Source organism: Micropterus salmoides, unplaced genomic scaffold, assembly GCF_014851395.1.
Source record: "Micropterus salmoides isolate LMB-PRFRI ecotype aquatic unplaced genomic scaffold, ASM1485139v1 Ms_hic_scaffold_5, whole genome shotgun sequence".
Taxonomy (NCBI): domain Eukaryota; kingdom Metazoa; phylum Chordata; class Actinopteri; order Centrarchiformes; family Centrarchidae; genus Micropterus; species Micropterus salmoides.
Genome location: NW_024044237.1, coordinates 8982902 through 8999056, shown reverse-complemented (window position 1 = coordinate 8999056; position 16155 = coordinate 8982902). Strand labels below are relative to the sequence as shown.

Sequence of the window (16155 nt, the reverse complement as noted above, 5' to 3'; positions counted from 1 at the left end):
ACAAAACAAAGGAAATAGCGCTAAACAGCTCCAAGGAAATGGCATCACAGTACAGAGAGATCTGTCAAGAGCAGTGTAAAACTCCACTGTAATAACAGCTTTGCAATAGATGGAGGAAAACAGGACCTAAAATGATATAAATCACGGACAACCACTTAGATCAAAGAGAAAAGCAAAATCGCTGCTGCAGTGGAGGCTAGGGAGAGACTAAGTAATGGAAAAAGACCATAAAAGTTATGGAGGAGAGAAAATTCCATAGAAACGTGTCCTTCTACCCCATGGCTTGTTAATTCACTAGAGATGATGTAGACATCTCATCACAACCATGTATCACCAGTGACAAAGATAAGGTATAGAACAGGTGAATGTCGGTTGAGTTGGTGAGTAGGGGGAGGGCTATAGACAAATAGCTGGATGAGAAGAGAGTAAAAACTGAATGCACAGCAGGGTATGTGGACCAATATGCACACAGCAGAGGGGTAGAAAACTCATTGCTGCAATGCCATGATAGCTTATATATGGCTTTTTTTTTTAAATAAAAAAAACATACTGGAAATCCATAAAACAACTGTTTAGCGGTAAAGCTTATCATTTATAAAGTTATAACTTGCAGGCGAGACATTTCTTCATGATAATAAAAATCTTGCTAGCTGTTAATGTGACAGGAAGTTGCCTCCTTTCTTAGCTTATTGGAATGAAGGAATAGTAATGTTAACTTATTGGCTATATATCAAGCAACTGTAGCTGTCACATTTTGCGGGACCTGTGTGAGTGTGGTTTCTATGGCAACACATCTGTCATGGCTTTCGTCATATTCGGAAGTGGCCATGGTTTCATCTAAAGTTGATTGGGAAAACCACATATAAGATAACTGCAGTTTTTCCAACCAAAACTTTGCTTTTAACAAACTGTGTCAACATAGGATTTATTGAGTGTTGATTATCAGCCACACATGATCGTCTGCATATCTCTTTGTGATTTTGTTTTAATTATAAGATTACCAACGTGATGCATTTTGCATCCAAAACCCGTCGTTCTGCTCTTGAACTCCACACGCACATCAAACTGATCACCAAAGCACTGATAATAGAGTTTGACAAACTGTTTCAATATTCATTAAGCTGCCACAAACACTCAATAACAGTGTGAGCTGTTGAAACAGGCATTTCTTCCTCACCAGTTTCTGTGCAAAACTCTCCACCGCCTTATTAATATCCATGACGCTAACAGCTAATTATACACTGAGCTGAAATTCCATGGATTACTTTGTCATTTGTGTGCTTTTCATGTTCATGTCAACATAAGCTATCAGTCATTTGAGTTTGTTTTCTATCCCCTAACTGCGTGCAAATCTCACAAAGACATCAACTGGAGACCCGTTTATAGTGAAACAGGGATACAATGAGACTTAGTTAAAACTCAACAGCCTCCCCGGTTGTTCTGATGTTCTAGTTCCACTGTCCAATATATCGTTTGTTCCTATTCTTTGCCGTGTTTCTCCTCTAATTCAGTGTTGATGACTTTTACCAAAGCAAACAATCTATAGTTATTTGCAAAATGTGTAAGCATCGTGGGTGTCAAGGTGAAACATCACACAAATATACAAATATCGGAGGGGCAATTCATCGTTGAACCTTGGCAGCATATGGAGAAAAATGAAGTATCAAACTGTACAATTTTAAATAAGATTACACCCATTTTACCTATGTAAGGCAGGTTGTGGCCGCAACTGAGATTAATCTGATGTTTTTATTGTTAGTGTATAAACCCAACTTCACCTCCTGCCAGTCAGAACTGAGTGACAGGTGTGTACATGAAACTAATCCTGAAAAAGACGGTGGGCAGATAAAGAATAAGATTCATGAAGAACAACAATATAGATCACATCAAGGGTACTAAATATACTAAAGTACATTCTCCAACTGGCTTTCTAGTAATATAGTATGATCTAATAGGTAGCTCCCCACTAGGATAGGAGGTGCTTTGTCTCGATGTGTATGTGTGTGTGTGTGTGTTAATAAGAGACCCTGAGACAATGACAGACACCAAGCCCTAATTAGGTTGTCATGCTGAGAGAGCGAAGGAAAGACAGAAAGAGAGAGAGAGAGAGGGAGAGAGAGCTTATTAAGGAGGATAGGTGTCAAGCTCTGGCAGGAAAAGGAGGTGGAAGAAGAGCAGAGGAGAGGGAGGGTGATGAAGGGAGCTAAACAGGAGGAGCTGGAGAGGGGTAAAGGGAGGAAGGAAGATGGTGGTGGCTGTTGAGGCAAGAAAGCAAAGGAAGAAAAACAGGAGATGAGGGAGAAAGAGAAGATGGAGGCGGCTGGCGAGATGAAGGGAGAGGAGATTAGGTGTGGGAGGGGGAAAAAGGGGGGTAGGGGGAAGAAGGTGATGGAGAAAACGGGGCAAAGGGAAAGAAACAGGAGACAGAGGTACCAGATGCAGAGGAGGAAGACAAACTGAATCAAGTAGAGAGGGGAGACAGTGATTTACAGCATAAAACATGAGGAGAGCTGTTCCTGTAGTGCACAGCTAAGCTGCTGTGGTTTTGAAGGCAGAGAATGGAAGAAGTGAAACAAAAATAGCACCCTCTTATTTTATTGGTTTTCTAATCATTCATATTGGTTATGATGAAACACTCACCAAAGTAATTTCTGAGATTTGGGATAGATTGCTGCAATGAAGCTCAGTTGTAAACAAACAGTTTAGCCGGACTATCTAAACCACTGGTTCTCAAAGTAGGTTCTGGGGACTCCCAGGCATCCTTGAGGGAGGTTCCAGTGGGTCCCCAGCAAAAAGGAAAATAATTTATTTTCCGCTATAATTCCAAATGTAACACAATGACAGAATATCTCAGTATTTTGGTCATGGGGTTTTAACACTTTCTGTAATAAAACATCTAAAAGACCTGGGACAAAATCTTATTACATGGGGGTCAGTTTAGTTCATTTGTTGTCTATTTAGGGGTCCTTGATGTGAAACAGTTTGAGAACCACTGATCTATAACTATATTTGGACGTAAAACCGAAAGTGAGCACACCCAAAATGTTGGTAATAGTCGCTCATTGCGCAGGAAATCTGCAGGTATTGTAGGACAAGGTTAAACCAGGAAGTCATTCAATGAACTGGTTTTCTCTTTCAAACCTGTAGGTTGATTGATCTGAATGATTTACAAATGGCCAAAAACTACAAACAAAAAGATCCAAGAGTGTACAAGTTCATTCTTGACCTTGAAAACCGTTTAAAAAAACAAATAAATGACAACTTATAACAACTTCAGGTCCACTTCCATATATTGACAGATGACATTAATGACATTAGGTCATTAGGGTTACACAAAAGTAGCAGGAAAATGAATACTTCACTATGGATATTGGCTGACTTTAGGCAAAATATTTACTTTACAAGAGGGCATATTTTAATTCAGTTCATTCTGCGCACACACACCATCCACTTGCAGGTAAACAAGACTTTAAGCCTTGTACACACGAGTTGGTACCCCATCACCACCACCAACACTGTAGTATCAAACAAATTCACACAGACACACATACACCTACACACATGCACACGTATCCCTGAAGGGCCACATAGGACTCAGGCCAAAGTGTGCTGTATTGCCAACAGCCATATTGTAAATATTCAATTCACTCAACTGGCAGCATTCCACATAGCTACCAAGGCAAATATGCATATGCGTATGTACACACACACACACACACACACACACACATACATACATACCTTTGATATTTTAAACAGACCTCAGCAAATGTAATGAAAAAAACTGTTTTTGAAGATAAACTCCTAATGTACCACTGACTGACTAAAATAAATAGTAATAGTGAATATCTCAAAAAGTTGATGATAAAACAGTTACATTTTTGAGAAACCATCTATCTGTGTTTTGAAATATTGATTCCTGAGAGCAGGGGGCATTATTTTCTCAAAATGCATACTGAGCAGTTTCGAATAAAAACCACATTCTTTTCATTCAAACACCAAAAACAGTGTTGCTATTTGCCCAAGCAATGTAAATGGGCCACCTGGGTAGAGACAGAACACTTAGAGTCAAAACTCTATTCCAAGGTTGTTCCCATGTGAAGAAATCAACAATACCGAGGCAACTCCAAGAGAGCTGCTCCATGTCAGAGGAGGGCCAAAAATATTTAGTTTGCATGTTGGTGTATATGAGTATATGAGCTGTGGCTGGAAGTGAAACTTCAAAATAAAGTCTGTGTTTTGCTCAGTGTACTTTGACCTACCTCCCATCTGGGGAGAGAAGCAGTATTTATGTGATATTCACAAAGTGTTATCAACAGTGCATCCAGCAGAACCAGAAATAATCCCACTGTAAATGGTGCTTCCTTGGAGAATCTAGGTTGTTACCCTAAACTTGTTTTTAGACATTTTGCTTCAGGGTTGACTCATGACTTTGTCAAGTTACTGGTCAAAAGGAATTTAGCTGTGTGCACAGGTTACCTTAGAACACAGGTGTAAAATCCATTGTCTTCCATTTCAGCAGATCTGAACCAGATGGAGTCGTCTTCTTTACTCAGCCTATGTCCTGAGAAGATGATAGGCTCCTAAAGGACACAGACAATGTTAGATTAATAATAAAACAATTACTGAAATAATGAATGACATTTAGATATAAGTGTAAGTAAAGATACATAAATCAATGACCTCTTTCTATGAGGTATTAACATAGGTAAAATAATTACAATCAAATAGGACAGAAAAGTATAACATTAAATCCAAAGATGTAATATCTACAGTTTCAATGTTCTGTAGAGATGCATATTACATATATCATTAGGTCTAAATGTAATCCACCTAAATCCTGCTTTACCATTCAGACAGAATCCACAGGGCTGGGAAAGGAGGGCAACTTTTTTATTATAGCACATGGGACAACGGTATGATTTTCAGTCCCTCTTGTTTCAGTATATTGGCTATTACTCAAACACACAAACACTGAAGAAATGACACTTTGCTACATTGTAAAGAGAGTGTGCAGCTTGTATAACAGCGTAAATTTGCTGTCCCCTCAAAACAACACATCACACAGCCATTAATGTCTAAACCTTTGGCAATAAAAGTGGGTACACCCCTAAGTGAAAATGTCCAAATTGGGCCCAAAGTGTCAATATTTTTCTTAAGCTTCACCGGTGTTGTGCCGAGTTGTCTGCTCCTCGCGGGACTTTCGGATCATTTATCACCCTTGATGAACCACACAAAGAATATTTTTTCGGTTTTAAATAGTCTGCTACTTGCAGTTGAAGAATTAGCATGTCATTTTGATTTGAGACACTGATCTGGTCAATGGCAGGCAGAGGACTAGATGTCCCCTGATTGGGGTGTGTTGATCCAACCAATCTTGTGGTACAGTATATCCTCCTCACTTGTTGTGATAGTTGACCCTGACAGATTCAATAAAACATTCCTGGGAAAAGAAAATCCATTTTTCAAATGAAAACACAGGCATTTTCATTTTATTTCCATTTTTTTATATACATAATTTAAATTCAACTCACAGTCAAGTAGTTTTGCACATTTTCCACTCTACTTCTAGCCCTGATCCCAAAAATTAGACTATACGAATCAGTAATATTTCTTTTGCATTGACTTTAATGGGAAGACTTTTCACAGAAAAAAAATCATGTTTTTTGATACTTTCACCTGATATGTTTTATCTCCACTTGAGACTGCAAAGTCTCCATGAAGATGACTTACCATTCAGTGAGGTCATATCCGGTGCGTAATTGGGTTCCATCTTACGATGTATGCAGATCGGAAATTATTTTCAGTGTATCATTGTCAGCGTTGGACTTCCATACCCACCTCCTCTTTTTCCTCCCCCATTATCTATAATTCCAGGTGATCTTACCTCTGCATCTCCTTTGTTCTTATACCAGATGAGGCGCAGTTTGGCGTTGGTGGCCATGGTGTAGTTGGTTCGGATGTAGCTGTAGAACAAGGCACATTTCACCCGAACGGGTTCACCGGCCAGAACATGGTACTCCTTCAGATCCACTGACCAGTCTATGCATCCATCCACTGTGAGGAGAAAAAAGAAAAATTGAGAATATGATGATAGATAATACAGTATATAGGCCATTACACAGTGGCCAGATTCCAAGTACAACTCCGATGGCAACTGCAGAGGGGAGAAACGTTAATGGAAACAGAGAACAGGGTTAGAAACTTAAATAGGTTATAAAGAAAAACATGAACAATCATCAAAAACACCTATAACTTTATATAAGATATAAAAATGATTCTTTGTACAGAAATTCTTGACAGGGAGAAAGACTGAGAGACATAGAAAGAGAAAGAGGGTGATTGACAGGGATATTGTTTTATCTTGTTTCTCTGGTAATAATGTTCTTTACCTTCAAGGCAATAAAACACTGAATATAAATTTGAGAAAGTGTGTGTGTGCGTTAGTGGGGGAAACAGCGCAAGAGACATTTTTTATATATGTCAAAGGCATACACGGAAAGAGTGACATGAATGAAATGGCAAGTGTAGGACCTAAAGTGTAATTGAACATCTGAAATAAAGAACAGACAAGACATACAAATTAATCCATTTTCTGCGTGTCCATTTCAGTTTTACGAACAATTGTTTGCCCTTTTCCGTTTTTTATATATCGCATTTCCCTACATATTGCTAGAAACTGAAAGAGCGAGAAAAAAGAGCAATAGCCGAAGGAGGAAGAGGAGGTCGTGTCCAAATAAAAAGACAGAAAAGAAGAGAGGAAGTGTGTGGTGGCAATGTCGGGGTGGGACGAGGTCAACCGGAACGAACAGAAAACAAGTTGTAGATGGAAGACAAGTAGGAGCTGGTGAAACGCAGAGGTCAGGATGGGAAATGACAAGGAGCTTTTCCCAAATGGACCCCCACCCTCACCCTCTTCCCCCATCTTCTCCCGCTCCTCTCCTTCTCTCTTTTCTTTGTTCCTCTGACTTCTGTTTGTCTTCCCTCATGGTCTAAAGCTTTTAACTGAAGCCCCCAGGCTTTTGCCACAAGGCCTTCCATCTGAGTTACAGCCCCACAGCAATACAGCCTCTGGATCTGTCATCTGCCCAAAAATACCTCCTCAGCCTCACATCCTTGTTGGTTTACTCGTTTTTGTTTGGCAATAACCAGCGTGTATATCAAACAAATACAAAAACATTACTGAAATATGAACAGATAATTCCCTCTGAGCAAATGATCCAAATGTTGCCTGTAATATTGTCATATTGTGTAATATATCCCTTTTTTCCTTGCCACAAACATCAGCATCAACTCAATCAAATTTAAACACACTGACATCACACACACTCACTGCTAACTCACAAGGATGTCGGGTATCGGATGTCCACGTAGGGTAAACATTCACAAATCATACAGTATCAAAAAGGGTGCTCCTTATAACCAAAGATCTTGGTTAATAATCATCACATTCAGATATTTTCTTCAGTAGCAAAAGTAATGACTGTCATATGTACAATGTCAACAGGAACTGCTAGTATCCAAAAGCAGCAGAACTTTTCTAAATGTAGCAGAACTTATAAAATAGTTAATAATTTACTGTGATAACTTGATTAGCTGTTGTGGCCCATTTTCTGTGTCAATAGGGTTCTCTCTCATTTGAAAAAAAAGCTGCATCTGGGCCTACTCCCACTATAAACTGCAATTGTGTTTATAAGGAAAATTATAGCAATTTAGCCAAATACAATGACGGCATCTATTTTCCCACAGTTAAAACCTCCTGTTCTGTTGCCACTATTCATTTCCACCCAGATCATTAATACTTAATGCGGCTTATTTCAGAGTCAAGTTATATTTTTGTCCTTTGTTTGTTTTGTCTTTTGTTTTTTTTAAAGTAGGTTTCAAATACAATTCATGTTTATCATTTGATAAATGTTAGTACATGTTTAAACTATTCTGATATACTGTTTTATGTTTGTATAGTTTGTTGGCAGCCTATACATATAAGTATAAGATGTATATCAAATATGATGAGTTTACATGGCAGAGAGCAATTTATCACAGAAAAGGAAGCAGTCTATACGATTACTACATTCGGTATAAGCCCCGCTCACTTCCTGAATACGTGTGAATACAGATTTTGACATGAACAGATACGGCTAGTAGCTTTGCAGTACACCCCTAGTGGATATACCCTGATATGGCTACAAGATAATGTCATTAAGTCCCTAGTTAGGTTTCTGCTCCCGTGCTAAAGTGTGCGGTCAGAAGTCAGTCGCTCCATGGATGTGGATTGTTACCATGGATACCACTGTAAGTCAATGTAAACATGTTTTAGTACTCCGTAAAATGTGTCAAGTGTAATTTGTGGTGCGTTAACTCACTATCAAAGATTTAAAGACTTTATTTGCATGAGTTTGCAGCACAAATTTGTGACCGACCACTTAATTGGTTACATTTATAGATTTAGCAATATGCATAGAGTCATAGAGAGGCAGGAGAGATTTACTGTAGTATCGCTGAACACACACATACACACACACCTAAGCAGATTTATTGCACACATAATCACTCTTTCTGTCAGCATAACTCTTTCTTTTCTCTTTTCTTCTCTCTCTCTCTCTCTCTTTCTCTCTCTCTCTCTCTCTCTCACACACACACACACACACACATAGTACTTACGAGCAGTCATTGAATCATTGACAATCCTGCCAGACATTTAGAAGACAGTCATAAAAACGTACTCTGTGTGTTTGTGTTTTAGCAAATGTGAATTTGTATGCATTTGTACGTTTGCATATGTATGAGAGAGAGACAAACAGGTTTGAATGGTTTTGGAAATGTATGTATGTGTGTGTGTGTGTGTGTGTGTGTGTGTGTGTGTGTGTGTGTGTGTGTTAAAAATTAAGTAAAGAATAGACCAGCCTGACTTAATGAGCGGACACAAATTGAAGGTGTGAGTGGAGTCCATTCACCCCCCCCCCCCCCCCCCCCCCACACACACACACACAAGGATACACCCAGGGCATCACATTAATAGAAAATCACATTAGTTTGGTCTACTGGACTAATGCCTTTTGTTTGACACAAGGTTTATCAGAGGTCAGATACACACATACACACTTACACATGCATACACACACTGAAACGCATTAGAACAACAGGACCGTATGTAGCTGCAGGTCATAAAGAAAGCAAACTCCCAATAATTCATTCATCACTGCTTCTACACTTGTCCGTGTGTGTTAATCTGTGTAGGTGAGTGTATGTGCATGAGTGGGCGTGTATCTAAGCCTGCAGTATGTGTGTGTGTACGGTGCAGTGCAGCTGCAAGTGTCTGTACACATATTAAATGTGTGGGCGAGGTGTGAGCATGGGCAGATATATTATTCCCCCTCAGCTCCATCTGCATATGGATGCTCCCAAACGGCAGAATGAAAATAACCCTGGATAAATGGCAGAGTTTCAGAGTTTGAAAAAGTGCAGAGAGTTTTGGGGCAAAACACATGCACATTCGGACACGCACACACAAGTGTGACAAACCTAAATACTGGGTTATAGTATTAATCTTTTTCTTTTGGCCAGTACAATGTTGTCATTAAGTAAAAAGTAAAAAATGTAGTAACAAAAACACTAAAAATAAAATTGTTCTCCACCTTCCCTGTAATTTTGATCTTCATTCATATGCCAACAACAAATGTAATATGTTAGTTAGTGTTAGTTAGTTGTTTCTGTATTGGTTCTAAAGCAAACAAAATTGCTTCAAAAAACTAAAATGACTTGCAGAGAACTTATTCTGCCTTGTTTTAGCCTGTTGACCCTACACTGGATACAACTGGAATTATGTCGATCCACTGGTAGAAAGTTTAATTCAAGGTGTTTGAGAACAAACAAGTCAATCACTTGAAAGTTGAGCTTCTTTTTGTGGTGGCAGGAAAGATTACTGTTGAATTATTTGAGTATCATACCTCAAACCTTTATGTTTATTAGCAAAGGATCTTTAACAGGACGGTAGAGGAGACTGTCAGATGGCGACAAAGAGTGACTCACAGTCTTAAGCTTCCAGGTACCTGTGTCTCTTGATTTTACTTGAAAACGTTACCAAGCGACGGTGACCGAATCTAAAGACAAATTCTGTGCAGTGAATAGTTACACCTGTCAAAGTCCTGTCCTATCTGATTGTTGGGTGCACTGCCCACTGCAAACCGTTTTGAAATATGTCACATTGTAAGGTGGTGTTGATAAACTATCTTTTTCTTGATGTTTGATGCAGATGGAGGTGGTGTTCATGGACAGCTTGCCAATTGCTGCTTGTGGGGGGTCGCTGTCCGTGGTGCTGAATTTCCCACTGCAGTTAGTGAAACTTGTGGGACATTGTACTGAGCATAGGGAAGCTTCTATCATTTTGTGATTAAACTGTGGAGAAATAGTATCTTTCAACTGACCACTGAATCGGTTCATCTAGGCCTAAAAGCTCTTTCACTCTTGAATGGCAAACCTTTGGTACTTTAAGGTACATTTTGCTGTCACAGTTTCCATTGTTGGTCCTCTTTATTTATGTTTGTATTTTCTTTTTTTGTTTGTTCTTTTGAGACCTTGAATCATTATTTTGTAAGTAGTATAATCTAAATGTTTATAAATCAGAGTGAGTTTTCCTTAAAGATATAGTTTAACAGTGTTACTGAAGGAAAAAGCATGTCCGTATGTTTTATTATATTTAATAGCTGGAGGACTGTGAGTTATGTAGTTTGCACAGGGTGCAGCTTATTTATTTCAGGCTTGTCACTCAAACATAAAGCCCTTCAGAGCCCCAGCCTGTCTGCACACCTCCCACAATCCCCTGCAATACCACTACAGCTGCTGCCATAATAATAGCTTGACCTGACCCACAAACACACACACACACACACACACAGGTAATGATCCTGACATTCACAAACAGGTACAAACACACACGCACACTCAAAAAAAAAAAAACACAAAAAAAACAGAGGAGTCACAAACACACACACACATAGAAGTGGGGCACACAGTCCAAAACAGGCGCAGTGACACACAGTCTATCACCACTGCAGGGCAATTTACACCCAGGTGAGAAAGAAAAGAATAGAGGGAAAGAAAAGGAGTAAAAAACAAAAGAGAGAGAAAGAAGGTGAGAGAATAAGATTAGAATGAGAGAGAGAGAGAGAGAGAATATCCGCCATTTGGCCAAGTGTTTTGTGCTGATGTTCAATTTCAGCACACAGCCAACTTGATGGTTACTTCTTTTCTCTGAACACATTTTATGAGAATAGGCTTTAGCCTGGATAGAGCTTTATATACGTATATAGTGAGAGCACATACTGTATGTGTGTGTGTGTGTGTTAGAGAGAGCAAGGAGAAGCGTGACAAACACAGAGACCAAGTGTGTTTGCCATTTTCCAAAATGACTCCTCAAAATGAGTTGCACTCTTGCACAAACCAGTCTACGGTGTACACACACACACACACACACACACACACCAAAGCAATCTATTTTGTGAGCTGTATGAATATGGTAATGCATGTGTGGGTTATGGCCTTCATTCAGTGCAATGGAGTTACAACAGCATCTATCAGCATACAAGGCTTGTAGTGCCACAACACACACACACACACACACACACACACACGGTCCGCATGCACGCCAACACACAAATAACCCACAGTAATACGCTCAACCTCATATTAACACACATACACACACACAAAATGACACACGAGCGTCAGGGCTGAATAAATGGAGTTGACCACAATCTGCCCTCTGTCTAATGCTACCAAACATACTGAAATGTATTCACCCTCACACGAGAAAACACACACACACACACACACTCATGACTATTCTTTCAAACAACCCATATTGTTGCACAAAAAGAAGAAACAAGTGACATTCATTAAAACCTAAACTGCTGCAAAAAAATCAATTAACTTAATTTGTGTACTGCAGCGACGATGAGTGCCTGAGTGTGTTTGCATAGAGGATTGGTTTTGTTGGACAACTCTAATAACAAAAACATGTTTTCCACACTGTTCAATAAAGACCCTGGAGAGTCATGTGACTAGCAGTCACAATCTGTCCAAAATCACCTTGTATACAATGATTTATGTCAAATGTAGAATGGTTTGGTATAAGTGGTAAAAGTTGGGGTAGCCACTAAGTTCAATACAACATTATCACATTTTCAGGATCCATCGGCATACATACTTTCGTACAAAAAATCCTTAGTTTTGGTTAAAAGTCTGGCTTTTTTGCTAGGTACAAAAAGAGATCTGACCTCTTTATTGTGACAGTATGTGATGCGGATTACAACCTAGAATAATAAACCAATGAACAGTCCTTCAAGTAACCAAACAGAAGCATATTTAAACCACAGATACTTCCAATATCTATCTGCAACATCCATTCCAGGAGGTGGTGCTCCACTAAATCATTAAATGCTGCTGCAATATTGATTAGTCATTGACACTATTTACATTTATCATATTTCAGTAAACATGACTGATTACATTGTATTCACAAGCAATAATGCATGCAATCAGGTGTGAAGATGCCAAACATGGAAATGAGCTTTTAGCTGTATCTAATGCATCCATACGGTCACTCAACCTAAATTCTTTTGATCGGACTCTTCCTCTGATCTTACTTCACAGTTCGAGGTGCCTGGGTTTCAATCATCTGCACTGACACAGTTCTGTGGCCCTTAGTGAACATGCAGAACAGCTGAAACGGGGTTTATTTTTTTATTATTTTTTTATGAGCAATATTTAATTGGTGTGGACATGTTTGGTGTGAAAACAACCCATCAAATGTGCCGTTTTCCTTCCCCTTTTAAAAGGAGTGTCCTCCCTGCCAAGGCGCTCTGCCAGTTTGGTCATTTGGTGCACCACAGACAGGTCAACACAACATGGTGCACTTGTATTTTGTGCTATTCTTAGTTCTTCAGGTCAGGGGATTTGGACTTCACTATCACCAAATGTTCAGAGTACTCAGCAACTGTGTGTGCTATCTAAAAGAGAAGAAAAACATGTGATATGATTGGTCAGGCTGGAGGCCAGGCTCAGCACAGTTACAGTACCATTTCCAACTGTGTTATGGTTCTCCCATGTGCCTCTTGACACATTCACTGTGCTTGTGCCACGTGCAGTTAATTCATGGAAATAAGGCCTAGCACATCAGTCCGGTTTACAATGCTTCAAATATGTTTAAAAAGTGGATGCTTGGTTTTGTGTATCAGCTCACGAAGCAGAAAGACAAATACAAGTGGGAGGGATCAGAAGTGAAAGAAGAATGATGTGTGAAGGAGAAGAAATGGGTGGGGGGGGGGAGAATGGGAAAAATGGGAAATGTAGAGGGCGAGGAAAGAAGAAGTACTTAATGAAAAGAAATGAGTCCCATTTCCCTGGGAAGCAGAACACATTGGCCTTCCTATTAAGCATAATAACTCCTGAAGAGGTGTATATACGGTCTATATGGATGGATGAATGGACAAATAGAGGGAGGGACAGAAGGAAGATGGAGAGGAGAAACTAAGGAAGCAGATGTGGAGGAGCCAAAAAGAGCCATATTAGGAGAGATAATGAGAAAGTAGGAAATGCTCTCCCTTATCGAGTTACCTTTCATTGAATAATGATAGAGGAAACAAAGGTACAAAGTGGTGGGAAAAGGAAGGAAAAAGTAGCATTAAAAACATAAATAAATCAATGTCAAATTAAATGTGCTACTTTGGTATAAATTACCCTTATAAATGATCCGAGGGAGGTGATGACTGACGATTTGTCTCACACTAGAGGTAAAGTTAGTGTTTCTAAAAATTAAGACCATATTTCCCATTAAAACAAACACCTCCTGGTGCAATCCACACACATCTTCTGTTCTTATCCAGGTAAAAACGTTGGAGTGATTTTTCCTCCTGCCTTTCACTTCCTCCACTACTGACACAAACTGGAAACGTTTTAGCCTCAGCTGTGCCGGCATGACATCGCTCTCTTCACGTTGTGTATAGAATTCCACACCTGTGCCATACAGCAATTTGCAAATTAGCGGCAGGTTGCTTCATGATGAGTTTAATGGGAGGAACAGGTATAAGAAAGGACAGAAAAATGGAAAATTCCCCCACTGAAAGAAACATAGAGCAAAAACCACTGCAGCCAAAGGATGAGCCAGCCAAGCAAACAGACAAATGGTGACAACACAGGAATGTCAAAAGCTGCGGAAATATACAGAACCAATTAGACCATCACACTTTCTGCTGTATCTCAGGCTTAATGAAATGTTTCATCCGGACTGTGATCTGTTGCAGGCACCAGGATGAGGAAAGTGTGTGTGCTTGCATTCCAAGTGGGGTTGCTTGTTCAAACAACCTCTGTTCATGTTATCCCGACAAGAGCCAGCTTGTGAGCATGGGATTAATGGCTGTTGTCTCTGAATATCAAAAGTGAATGTAGTTTATAGTTTCACATCCCATCTCCCACCCACAATCAACATTGATTTCCCTTACCTCAACCAAGTAATCTTAAATACTTAAACATAAGCACGTTTGGCTGTTTGACCAATGTTTGCATGTAGGGTGTGTACATGACCGACCAATGGTGCCATGGGAGAGGGCGGGACCTAAAGAGAAAGATCAAAGCAATGCAAAACATTTACATTTAGCTGACGCTTTTATCCAAAGCGACTTACAATTGCTATACATGTCAGAGGTCGCACGCCTTTGGAGCAACTAGGGGTTAAGTGTCTTGCTCAGGGACACAATGGTGGATGGGTCACAGTGGGGGATTGAACCCGGGTCTGTCACACGCCATCACCACCACCAAAACACACACAATGAATGGCGACTGTATAAATAAACTGGACGCACTGTTTAAGCCCAAAAAAGAGAACGTATGTAGCCTTTAAAGCAGTGCTTCCTCCCAGGCAACAGAAGCACAAAGTCTGGGGACAAACTCGTGGGCAAAAAGTCGTTCTGTAAACTGTGAGCTTCATGGGTTATGAAATAGATGAGTATGGTTAAAACGCAGTTAGATATAGTTAATTAGGCACACACAACTAGAAATACATAAATTCGGTGTGTGTGTGTGTGTGTGTGTGTGTTACATGTGTATGGTTGCCAGTTATATCTCTGTTGTTGGTAATAAATCACTAACAAATGTACTGTGATGTCCCTCCCACTGTTTGGAGGTTGTCCTGCAAATAGTGTTTATAGGCTGCTGCAGCTATGGTTTTGTGTGAATATACAGTATTGTTTTACGAAGTTTGTCGTAATGATAACTAATCTCTTAATTAAATATTTGGTAGGTTTCATAATAGTTTATTTACAGCAGGTACCTTTAACACAGTCCCTTAATTGAACCACTACCTGTTACCTTTACTATTTGTCTAATTAAAAAAAAAGTGACTCTTGCACTGTAGGAAGTTATCCCCTTCATGTACATATGACAAACTATGTGTTTTATTTCCAGTTCATGCTTTTTCAGGAAGTTCATCAGAACTTGAATACTATTTGCAGTTTCATCACTGTCTTCATAAAAGTAACGTAACTTGCACCGCACTCCATCTAACACTGAAAAATATCTCACGCACACTGGAAACAGTTTCACTTGTTTGAGGCGTCGGTGGCGGCTGTGATTGGATGATGAAAGGTGTCGGTGACCATTGTCAAGTGTCGTGATCAGCACTGCTGCTGTTGCTGTTGTATTAGTCAGTGGTTAGATCAGTGTAGTAATGAGACAAGAGAGGTCACGCAAGTCAATTAGGCCTGATATAAGGGACATCCCGGCTAATACGGGACAGTTGGCAACCCTACCTGCCACCCTCAGCAGGCAATTGACTGAATTAGGAGGGTGATCAGCTGATTGCACTCACCTGGGCCCATGGGCCATAAAAGCTGGCCCATGTTTTCAGTTCAGTCTCTCCCTTCTAGCACAGGGCCGGCCCGTGGCATGGGCGACATAGGGATAGTATAGGCTATTAACCCGCGGATCATTAACGTAATGCACAGCAGAGTATAGCCAGGTGGAATTAAAAATATTACGAATTCTTACATTCAATGATGACATTAATCTCGTAATATTGCGATTTTTTTATGGACATGTTTTTTATGGACAAGAGAACATAGATATGTGGGAGAGATTCTGAATGTGCAGAAAGTTGTGAAC

General features: G+C 39.7%; 1 protein-coding gene across 3 annotated transcripts in view; it reads right to left on the bottom strand.

Annotated features, from left to right (window-relative positions):
• Nucleotides 1–16155, bottom strand: part of il1rapl2 (interleukin 1 receptor accessory protein-like 2) — a 451036-nt gene that overhangs the window by 182282 nt on the left and 252599 nt on the right. For all 3 annotated transcript variants that reach the window (XM_038699673.1, XM_038699671.1, XM_038699672.1), the window contains exons 3-4: nucleotides 5888–6057; nucleotides 4480–4583 (exon numbers count right to left, since the gene is read on the bottom strand). In XM_038699673.1, coding sequence (XP_038555601.1) covers nucleotides 4480–4583; nucleotides 5888–6057 — 274 coding nt within the window. The remainder of the gene's footprint in view (nucleotides 1–4479; nucleotides 4584–5887; nucleotides 6058–16155) is intronic.